Here is an 11,776-nt window from a genome sequence, read left to right on the forward strand (position 1 = left end):
GACCAATCAGAGGGGAGAGAACTCCAGTTGGTGAAGACTGGTAACCTATACACACCTGGAAGGCCTAAAATTTAATCAATATGCAGTAGTTGATTGTTATTCCTGTTCAGTAAACAATGCTGTTGAACAGTAAATTGGTTTAACACTAGCAACAATTTTTGGTTGACTTGGACAAGTTTAGGGACCACAGGAATGATGTCACATTAGGCTGCACTACGATTTTTCCAACAATGAACGCAAAATACAGTCAAATGTTTTTTCTTCATAGCATTCATTTGTATAAAACAATTAGCATTGATAATTATTTAAACTTTTGCCACAGAGCCATGATTGTTTTAATACCTAAGCACAACAAATAGAAATCTCTGAACTTTAGACTGCTGGCTAATGAAACTCCCAAAGAAAGCGTCAAGGACAATTAACAGAATTTAAGGCTTTATCAATGAAGTGCAAAGCTACCAGACAGGTAACCGAAGGAAACACATTTATTCTCATTAACGTTAAAGTCCTTGTCAGTGAGTCTCTTTTTAGTGGGCGGTATCAGCCGCTTGTCCAGTTTCCAGTGGTATGCTTTAAACAAATTTCCAATGCTAATATTTCTGTATATTGCTAATATTTCAACACGGCCATTATTTAAATAATCTTACAGATTTTTTTTATGTCAAACGCACAAAACGACTGGATCAGCACTCTCCTGCACTGTAAAAGTGAAAAAGTTGAGAACTCAAAATTCAAGGAAATTCTGTAAGTTTTGAGCTTAATTTAGATTTTCAAGTTATTATGCCAGCTTGATTGATTGATGTTATTTCGTTCAGAAAACTTAAAATTTAATTGTTATAAAAATTTAAAGTTGAGTTTTCCTAACAATTAAATGCTCATTTTCTGAAGTAATGAATGACAATTGGTATAACTTGAACTCAGAATTTTAACTTCAGCTCAAAACAAAAAAAATATTTTTAAAGCATGGAATGCCACAGGAATGATGTCAACATTAAAGCTGCATTTATGTGATCACAGGAAATACACTATCAAACACAAACAATAAAAATGTGTTTTAACTGGTTTTATTTTTTCCATTCAGCATTCATTTGTACAAACACAGAATAACATTTGATGAATTCTAACACCTTTTTTCCCACACAGGCCCAACTGCATTGCATTGTTGCTGTAAGCTACTCGATAGCACAACGGGATAATCCCCGTGACTTTAGCACTGCTGGCCTAAATGAGAATCTGCTAACCAAGCAAGAGCGTCAAGGACAATTATTGCAAGCATTTGGGTGCAGTAGGAACTAACGTGGGTCTCCTCTCTCCCCATGGAAAAGGAATGCTTTCCATCGAGAGCACTGGGAGAATGCTGTGCTTGCCGTAAGCCCAGGGTTACTCATAATGATTTCACAACCCAAGAGATACTTTTGGTCATTTAGTGTATCTGGACGCCCCTTGGTCTGGGGCTGTTTTTTATGGTTTGGGCTAGGCCCCTTCGTTCCAGTGAAGGAAAATCTTAATGCAATGACAGTTTAGACTATTCCGTGCAGTTTGGGGAGATGTTGGATGTCAGGTGTCCACATACATTTGGCCATATAGTGTACCTTCCACGGCCCAAACCTGATCTACACAGCAGTTATCCTTAAGACTTGAAAAGTATTGAGTTTTACCCATCTGATCAAAAAAAAAATGCATGTTCTCTCTAACTTTTAACAATCTGTCATTTAATCGACAACACAGGCAGGCAATGAGCTGAAATTCAGTTCAGCTAGTTGCAGAGTTCCTATAATGTTCCTTGAGGATTTTAAATTAACTTTATTTCAGTTAATTTCCTGAATTGAGCTGAATATTAACTAAATAGTCTTTCATGAATATATAAATATGTGATGTGTAAATTGGGGGTGACTGTACAAATGTCCCCCCCCCCCCCACAGGTGCATGTACGTGTGTGTGCGTCTTAGTGTGTCTGAGTGTGTGCACGTGAGTGCGCATTTGGGGTTCAGCTTTTAGAGCAGCCTGCGACCTGACCTGAAGGTGGTGCTGTTTCCTCAGGGTCAGTGAGAATTCCAGCGCAGGCCCAGTGCCGCTAGCGCGCACAGCCACACAGCGAGCGGGCTGGGCAGAACCGGGCCCGCCGCGGACCAGAGCACAGAGCGGCCGTTCAGGTGCTGCACGGGCCGAAAGATGTCCGTCATGGGCTTCCCCGTCCCGAACCTCAGCTCGCGGCTCACCTGCAGCAGCTAGGGGGCGACAGAGAGAAATGGTCTCACTATTTTTTCTCCAAATAGCTTAGCCCAGGGATTATCCAGGCGGGCCGCAGTACCATCAGGTTGTTTTCGTTGCTGTTCCACCAGCAGCCAGTTTCAGACCCAAGAACCCGGGCGAATCGAGTTACCTGTAGGGGACGGGGGACGGGGGACGGGGGACGGGGGATGGGGGGGCCTACCTGTCTGCGGCTGACAGGTATGGTCCTGTGGAACAGGGTCCAGACGACGACCTGCTGGCAGCCGGGCGTGGTCATGGACCCCGCGTAGCGGTAATACCCGCGCAGCTCCTCGGTGGCCGGCAGGAGGTCCCCCAGGCGCACGGCCTTGGCGGTGGAGCTGTTCCCTGTGGGGGGGTGGGGATGAGGGGGGGGGCAGGTTACCCAAACGCACGGCCCTGGCAGTGGAACTGCTGATGGAAGCGAGGAGAGAGCTGGGTCTGAAAGTCTAGGAGTCGCCCTGCTGCTGCTACAGTTGGCTGCTGTACTGTGTCACTAAATCAGCCAGCTGTACAAAATGAGCCAGCAACCCCCCCGCCCCCCTCCTGCACGCCCACCCCCGCCCCCAAGGCATTGCAAGCTTAGCACAACTGAGCGGACTGCGCAGTCCTTCAGATCTTGTGTATTTATTGTTGTTTTGGTGCTTGCCCTGTAATTAGTCAAGTGGAAATAAAAATTATTTTACACACTTAGCACTCTTTAAAAAGGACATGGGGTGGCATGCTTGTACACGGTGTAACATTACAGATACACACATGCAAACACACATACAGCTGCACAAACCCCATACACACACACACCGCACACGCACACACTCTGTTCCTAATGTAACAGACCGAGACTCTCACCAGCGTAGCGAACCCTCCCCAGGGCATCGGCGATCACATTAAAGTGGATGTTATCCTGAGCAGATTCCTGTGAGAATAAGCACACATTTTATTAATGAAGCAGACACCTTAAAGAGTACATGGGGCACACTATTAGTTTTCTAATTACCGAAATATATAAAGCACTCTCACGTGTGGCATTTGGCACACACTGTCACGCAGAACCACCTTGGACAGCTTGCAGTTGTTGGATACAGTTAATTTGTACATACACACTGACCAAAAGTATCTGGACGCCCCTTGGTCTGGGGCTGTTTTTCATAGTTTGGGCTAGGCCCCTTAGTTCCAGTTATGGTAAATCTTAATGCTGCAGCATACAATCACATTCTGGACTATTCTGTGCTTCCCCAGCAGTTTGGGGAAGGCCCTTTCCTGTTTTTTCTGGCTAAATGGAAGCAAATCCTCGCCTCTAAGCAATGCTCCAATATCTAGTACAAAGCCAAGAAGAGCGGAGGTTATAGCAGCGAAGGGTGCGCCAACTCCATATTAATGCCCATAATTTGGGATGAGATGTTGGAGGTCAGGTGTCCACATACTTTTGGCCGTGTCGTGTATTCTCGCGGAAGCAGCTCAGGTGAAATTTCGGACTCTTCCTCACCTCGAAGAAGAAGGCGAGCAGAGCGACGGCCGACGTGTCGTTTTTTGCTTCTGACAACGAGCTGTACTGCTCTTTAATGTGAACAATGTGGAGCTACAAAGAGAGAGAGAGAGGGAGAGAGAGAGAGAGAGACAGACAGACAGACAGACAGACAGACAGACAGAGACATAGGTGGAGAAAGAGATGGAGAGAGAAAGAGGAGGGAGATAGATGGAGAAACTGAGATCTTGGGATTTTTCTCCTTTTTTTCCCTCTTTATTTATTTATTTTATTTAATCTTTATTTACCCAGGGTAGGTTCGCTGAGCGTGCTCAGGGAGGCTCTTTTGCAGGAACGCCCTGCTTCACACTCATTAACACTTACCTGTATTTGTACAGGTAGGTTGACCGAGCGCACTTGCTCATGTACAGCAACACCCTGTTGACCCCACCCCCCCCCCCCCCCCCGACCGTGGGACGCACCTCCATGGGGAACCTCTCTCCATCCAGCGTGTGCTCGGACCCGGGGCCAGCGTCTGTGCCCCAGTGCAGGTGGAACTGCTGGGCCTTGTAGGTGCCCGTCAGGTTACCCCCCGAAACTCGCAGGGAGTGGGGCAGGGTGAAGTGTGCTGGCGGGGAGGAACAGCCACACCCTTACGCTCCAAAATTACCACACCGCGAACTCCCCCTTATCATTAATTACCCTCAAAATGACCACATCGCTAACTTCCCCTTACCATTAATTACCCTCAAAATTACCACATCGCTAACTCCCCCTTACCATTAATTACCCTCATCATGAACTTCCCCGCCCCAACGATTACCCGCCTCGTTAACTTCCCCTTACCATTAATTACCCTCAAAATTACCACACCGCTAACTCCCCCTTATCATTAATTACCCTCAAAATTACCACATCGCTAACTCCCCTATCATTAATTACCCTCAAAATGACCACATCGCTAACTTCCCCTTACCATTAATTACCCTCAAAATTACCACATCGCTAACTCCCCCTTACCATTAATTACCCTCAAAAGTACCACATCGCTAACTCCCCCTTATCATTAATTACCCTCAAAATTACCACATCGCAACTTCCCTTACCATTAATTACCTCAAAATTACCACATCGCTAACTCCCCTTATCATAATTACCCTCAAAATTACCACATCGCTAACTTCCCCTACCATTAATTACCCTCATCATGAACTTCCCCGCCCAACGATACCCGCTCGTTAACTTCCCCTACCATTAATTACCCTCAAATTACCACACCGCTAACTCCCCTTACCATTAATTACCCTCAAAATTACCACATCGCTAACTCCCCCTTACCATTAATTACCCTCAAAATTACCACATCGCTAACTCCCCCTTATCATTAATTACCCTCAAAATTACCACAACGCTAACTCCCCCTTACCATCAATTACCCTCAAAATTACCACAACGCTAACTCCCCCTTATCATTAATTACCCTCAAAAGTACCACATCGCTAACTCCCCCTTATCATTAATTACCCTTATAATGACCCTCATCATAAATGACCCTTATAATGACCCTCATCATAAATTACCCTTATAATGACCCTCATCATAAATGACCCTTATAATGACCATCATCATTAATGACCCTTATAATGACCCTCATCATAAATGACCCTTATAATGACCATCATCATTAATGACCCTTATAATGACCCTCATCATTAATGACCCTTATAATGACCATCATCATAAATGACCCTTATAATGACCATCATCATTAATTACCCTTATAATGACCATCATCATTAATTACCCTTATAATGACCCTCATCATAAATGACCCTTATAATGACCCTCATCATAAATGACCCTTATAATGACCCTCATCATAAATTACCCTTATAATGACCATCATCATTAATTACCCTTATAATGACCCTCATCATAAATGACCCTTATAATGACCCTCATCATAAATGACCCTTATAATGACCCTCATCATAAATGACCCTTATAATGACCCTCATCATAAATGACCCTTATAATGACCCTCATCATAAATTACTCTTACAAATACCTGTTCTTACACCTGCTAATGATAACCCTTTACCATCATCGTGCTCCAAGCTACTGCCAATATTACGCTATAATTAATAGCTAATGATTAATAGCGTTTAGCATACTCTGCTATCCTGGCCAACTTATAAATGATATTGATGCATACAGTGCTCCTAGACACCAATACGGGCCAGCATTATAAGCACAGGTGCAGGCTCACCTGAGCGGCCCACGTTCTCCACTTCGATGTCGTGGGCGTCATGGTAACCCTCTAGGTGGAGGGGGGTCAGGGTGGGGTCTCGCCGGACCTTGCTGGTGACGATGTTGATGGGAGATTGCCTGTCCCCACCACAGTGGGGATACAGGGTGTGCCATTCGTCAGGAGCTGAAGGGGGCGGGAACAGCACTGTGGTATCGCCCAATCAGGGACTGTGCTGACCCCTCTGACATATCGGTTTTTTTGTAATTTTTTTTTTCTTTTTTCAAAATTCTAAGTCAGACTGAAAACTGCAAACAGCTCTACAGATGAATATGTAATGCAATAAACAGGATGTGAGTGCTAATAAACCAGATGAGAGTTCTAATAAGCAAGATGTGAATATCATAAACAGTATTCTAATTTTAATATTCTAATAAGATGTGGGTGCTAATAAACAGGATGTGTGTGCTAATAAACAGGATGTGATTGTAATAAACAGGATGTGGGTGCTAATAAACAGGATGTGGGTGTAATAAACAGGATGTGTGTGCTAATAAACAGGATGTGGGTGCTAATATACAGGATGTGAGTGCTAATAAACAGGATGTGAGTGCTAATATATCGCAGTAAGGAGAGGGTTACCTTTGCAGACTTCATTGCAGGTGTACTGGCCCTGATAACACCACTCGGCTGAAACAGAAGAGTTAAAATGGATCACAACACAACAGGTCTCTGTCTTGACCTGAACACTGGACAAGCCTCTGTGGTGTTGTTCACTTTACACATCCCCAAGTGACTTTTTTTCAAATTAGCAACTTATTTTTGCAACAAAGACATTTCAAAAAGAGTTATTTCCTGCATGGCATAGATTGTTAATGCACATGTTTAAAAATGTTACTATTCTTGAAATGTAAATAAAATACACATGTAATTGCTATAAAGGGAAGTTTTTTTGTAAATACAGTGCATGAATACATGTCCAGGTGTGATACTCAAAAACTGCTTTGTGATTCATTTTGTGACTGTGCACATACAGTATGCTGATGTCATGCAATGAAGGTATTATCCCAATACAGAAACTCATTTCACCTGCAGCGGAGTGTCATCCCGTGTCACCTAGCAACAAGTCAACCAATGGCCTGCTGCCAGCCCTCAGCCCGTCCAGTCACAGGCTCCAAACCCACAAACAAGCCAGTAATTACAGCTGCCACCTTACACCCAGCTGGGCTTTAGTCTGTGGTCCACATTTTACCCTTTTTATCATTTGAGTTTTTTTTTTTCTTTGCTGTTGTCGTTTTTGCTTTGTGCTGGTCCATTAACCGCACTGACGTTTCCTCTCCGTCAGCGAGCGTTCCACCTGACCCCCCCTCTATCGAGGTGGGGGGACCTCGTCCCTCAAGGGTGAGTGATCGTGTTTGCTAACGCGTTCCCAAGGACCTGCTTATAAGTCATGTGACCTCGCCTGTCCAGCTCACAGCCTCACGGAACTAAAAACCCAGCCAGGTCGACGTTCTGATGCGAGAGAAGTCCTTCTGCTTCGCCAACAGACACGACGAGCTGCTTCATTCCAACGCATTGTGACCTCATACAAGCCATCTCAACCGCTGAACTATGACATCACAATGCCGGATAAAAGGGCAGATTCCCTGTCCAGACATGAAAGCCACGCCCTCAAAATAACATCCGTGTCACAGAGTTAGCTCTGACCAAAGGAGATCCAGGGTTGATCCCCAACCACACAAGACAAAAATCTGAGTAATATGTTCACTAACCTCCAACTGCACACACACTGCTGAGGTTCCACACATATTCAATCAAGTTTCTGCTGGAATGAATTCAGGGTTAACCAGTAACCGAATAATGACTGTTTAATGCAGTTAATGGAGTCGTATGGACTAAACCTCTCCAATACGTGCCACACACTGCCAATCAATCAATCATTAATTTGACTTGCTTTGACTTTGTGCCTATTGCATATGGATATATAGGATTTTTCAAAATGGTATTTCCTGGAATAGTTTCCATTCACTTGACCAATACAATAATGAAAAACATAAATGAACAACAATCTGAATAGCACTTGTTAATCATGGAAATTACAAAGCACATTTTTCCTGGACCTTGGATTCTTCTATTTCAGAGATGCACATCTCATGAAAATGAATGAAATTTATGAACAATATATCAGGCAGTATATAATAAAAGAGGTGAATACCAGCCCTTTCTAAAAATCCGACTTCAGCCAAACTACGAAATCATGTAATCAGCCCTAATATGACAGAAGTGTAAAGACAAAACAAATGTATAATACAGGACTCTAAATCAGAAGTGCCAGGAAATTATCAAAATACCGACTTCCTGCCCATTAAAGTTCACTCTCTTCTCTCCTTCAATGAAGGACAGACCTTCGGAGGTGAAATGGTACCCTCCCCCCCATCTCCCACCTCGCACCTCCCAGTGCTGTGTTTTCCCTTTGCAGACGCTCCACTGAGAGCGATTGCGTGCGATCCGCAGGTACAGGTGAAACAGCGGCACGCAGAACACAGGTGTGTTTGACGACCCTGAAACACGACCGGAGCCGCCCAACTTTAACGAGGTCCGAAATTCAAAAACATGAGAAATCAGGAAAAACATTTTTTTTCTTTTTCCTTCTATTTCAGCGGGGTTTTTTCCCCAATGTGACACTAGGACTACAGGTTGGCTTTGTTTATTTATATCTGCAGGTACATGGATGTCCTCACAATAATCCCTTAACCTCGCCAATTTACCTCACCTCTAACAAGGGGCAATTAGCAGAGAAGAGTGTGTGAGAGAGAAAAAAAAGAAAACAATTACCCCTTTAGCTCACCAATTACCTCACCTCTAACAAGGGGCAATTAGCATAGGAGCGTGAGAGAGAGAAAAAAGAAAACAATTACCCCTTTAGCTCACCAATTGCCTCACCTTTAACAAGGGGTAATTAACACAAGTGCGTGAGAGAGAGAGAGAGAAAAAAAAAAGAAAAATGCAATCGAGAAAGAGATGAAGAGATGGATATCTGCCGTGCTCGTCCTTTTCCGATTGTCTCCTTTTAACCACAGGGGTGGCTGGGCTGCGTCTTCAGACAGGCAGATCACATCATTCAAAATGCTTTTACTCCAAAACTATTTCATGAATGTCAAAAATAAGACAAATCCTTGGGTTAAAATCTGCAAGATTCTCCCCAAACGGGAAGGGTACACGAGTGATTGTGAAACCCTGACACAAAATGTGTCACAGGGATAAAATTCTGAGGCATAACAGCCAGGAGACAAAACAGGCATGAATAACAGTCACAGAAAAATTTTAGCATTTTACAAACAGCGGTGGTCCCAGAGCCACAGCTAGCCGCTACGGCTACAGCGCATCAGCACCAGCACAGCGGGCTTAAGGACCGCGGCCTGACCCAAGCGGTGTCAGCGTGGCAGTTTGGGTCCAACCGAGGTCTGAGTGGTCTGAATGTAACAAGTAACAGTTTGCACGAGTGCAACAGTTCTACAGTCTGGGTGTATCTACGTGAGTGTCACAGTTTTAAAGCAGAGGTTTAAACAGTGATTAGGTAGTTTGTAGACTGTTTTAGCGTGTTTTGAGTAGCGTTAATCCAGCCGTTTGACGCTAGAATTCTCTTACCTGTGGCGCAGGAGAGACTCCAGAGTGCCAAGGAGAGCCGGAGAGAGAAGGTCATAGTGAGACAGGCAGGTGACACCTGAGCACGCAATCTCAACTGCTAACACAGTACAGGTGTGTGTCTCAGAGAAAGAGAGAGAGAGAAAGAAAGAGGTGGAGAGAGGGAGAGGAAGGGTGGGAGAGAGAGAGAGAGGATGAGAAAGAAAAAGGGAGAGGGAGGGAGAGAGAGTGAGGGAGAAAGAGGGACATAGAGCAGGTGAGAAAGAGGGAGGGAGAGTACGGGAGAGAGAGCAGGTAAGAGAGAGGGAGGGTGAGAGAAGGATAAAAGAGATCATAAGAGAGAAAAAGAGAGAGGGAAAGGAAAAGAAAGTGAGAAAGAGGGCATACGAGAGGGGGAGGTGAGAAGCAGGGAGGTGGGGAGAAAGCACACTCACGAGAGAGAACCAGAAAGAGCAGGCTGTCAGAGGAAGCAGACGGGGGGGAAAAGAGAGGGCAGGGAAGAGGTCGAGGTAAGAGGGAGGGGAGAGAGGGGGATGGAAAAGAAGGGAGAGAGAGAGACAGACAGACACACCTCCCTGCTCCAAACTCTCAGGTAAGGGAACTCAGGTCCCACAACTGCTGACACCTGTGGGGAGAGAAGACAGACAGACAGACAGAGAGACCGACAGAGACAGAGGGACAGACAGACAGAAAGATAGAGTTTACAACTGAATAAGTGGGGGATAATTTTTCTATGAGTGTTTGAATTTTTTTATGAGTCTATGAGGAAATTATTTGGGAGTGGTAAAATGATGTGTGTGTTTGGGGGGTGATGTTATTTTGATGATTGATATTAAATTATTTTTAAAAAATGTATTATTGTGGAGTCAAATTGGCCGTGATACATGTGGTGGTGTATTGGTGACGTGTGCGTGCGTGCGTGTGTTATAATTAAAACACCAACGCTGCTATGCTGTTTGATTAATATAACTTTTATTCATGTGCACATCTGGGGTGATTCATGCACCTCATTCATCATCTCACTCATTCACCATCTCACACGTTCACCATCTCACTCATTCATCACCTTACTCATTCACCATCTCACCCATTCCATAAGTCAGTCACTCATTCACCATCTCACAGAGCGAACTCGGCTTGGTAAACCTAAAACCATCCACATCCTGTAGTCACCAGCACCATGGCTCAGAGGGCGACTGCTGTGTAAACAAGAAAGCAGCAGCAAGACCCTGAGGCCAGGAACCTGGTCAACCAGACGGTCACTGTTTGCAGTGACACCTAGGACAGCAAATCCACGACAAGGTCACCTTTGACCTTTGTTCTAAAACTCAACTTTGTTTCAGTCACAACTAGTAGGCTCATGAATCTACCCACAAGTTGAATGTTGGACCTTATCACACCGTTTGACCCTAAAACTCAAATTTTTGTATAAAATAAGTACAGTTAATACATTACCACCAAGTTGCCTCAAAACTATTTGTATAATTACATACAGTACCACAACAATTCCCCTTTTCTTCTACAAGAAAGAATTTCTTTTTTAATCCACTGATATTATAAATTCTCCTTTTTTAGAAACACAAAACAGATTCATGAATTAAACACTTGGTTATATTTTACATGGTTCTTTCATGGAATAATCAGACTACTTTGCATTCTGCAAACGTGGAAATGGAACACGTGGTCATGTGACACAAAATATAAACACTGCAATGCAAAATACCTCGAGGTTGGACACACAGAGACAATTTATCAATGTAGCAATTTCATGATATCAGTATCGTAACACTGCACATTTAATTTAATAAGTGCTAGTGTATATACTTAGTTAGTGTGATGTTATGCTGCTGCGAGACCACACCCGTGGAAGCACCAGGGAGTACCATGTGACTCAAAGGCACCTCGGCACGGGTCTTACACGCGGGCGACACGCGTGTCCCCAACACACCCGGCACGCCTGGGTTATGCCAGGAGTCTGACCTTTGACCTCGAACCCCAGAAACAAGCAATGTTGATGTCCATATGAGCAAGAAGATCAGGATGACGCAGAGTCCTAAACAGAGAGAGCAAGTGAGAGAGAGAGAGAGAGAGAGTGAGTGTTCTAGAACTCCACTGCTTTCAGTCACCAGCAGTGATTGTGACATCAGCATTTAGAATGATCAGTTAAG

General features: G+C 44.2%; 2 protein-coding genes across 5 annotated transcripts in view; both read right to left on the bottom strand.

Annotated features, from left to right (window-relative positions):
* Nucleotides 1–1,048: 1,048 nt before the first annotated feature.
* On the bottom strand, nt 1,049–10,725 carry ca4c (carbonic anhydrase IV c). Its single transcript, XM_064352840.1, has 8 exons — nt 9,612–10,725; nt 6,606–6,653; nt 5,985–6,149; nt 4,198–4,343; nt 3,737–3,829; nt 3,100–3,166; nt 2,435–2,598; nt 1,049–2,228 (listed from the first exon to the last, which is right to left on the bottom strand). The coding sequence occupies exons 1-8, from the start codon at nt 9,664–9,666 to the stop codon at nt 2,043–2,045; spliced, it is 924 nt and encodes a 307-aa protein (XP_064208910.1). The 5' UTR covers nt 9,667–10,725; the 3' UTR covers nt 1,049–2,042.
* Nucleotides 10,726–11,197: 472 nt separating this feature from the next.
* Nucleotides 11,198–11,776, bottom strand: part of LOC135264143 (aldehyde dehydrogenase, dimeric NADP-preferring-like) — a 7,184-nt gene continuing 6,605 nt past the window's right edge. For all 4 annotated transcript variants that reach the window (XM_064352845.1, XM_064352843.1, XM_064352842.1 and 1 more), the window contains exon 11: nt 11,198–11,661. In XM_064352845.1, coding sequence (XP_064208915.1) covers nt 11,644–11,661 — 18 coding nt within the window. In that variant the 3' untranslated portion in view covers nt 11,198–11,643. The remainder of the gene's footprint in view (nt 11,662–11,776) is intronic.

This window comes from Anguilla rostrata, chromosome 9, assembly GCF_018555375.3.
Source record: "Anguilla rostrata isolate EN2019 chromosome 9, ASM1855537v3, whole genome shotgun sequence".
Classification (NCBI taxonomy): domain Eukaryota; kingdom Metazoa; phylum Chordata; class Actinopteri; order Anguilliformes; family Anguillidae; genus Anguilla; species Anguilla rostrata.

Coding starts and splice junctions, on each gene's coding strand:
- ca4c (XM_064352840.1), bottom strand. CDS start 9,666: ATGACCTTCTCTCTCCGGCTCTCCTTGGCACTCTGGAGTCTCTCCTGC. Junction 2,599..3,099: donor GGGGAGGGTTCGCTACGCTG/GTGAGAGTCTCG, acceptor ACCCCCCCACAG/GGAACAGCTCCACCGCCAAG. Junction 2,229..2,434: donor TACCTGTCAGCCGCAGACAG/GTAGGCCCCCCC, acceptor GTCGCCCCCTAG/CTGCTGCAGGTGAGCCGCGA.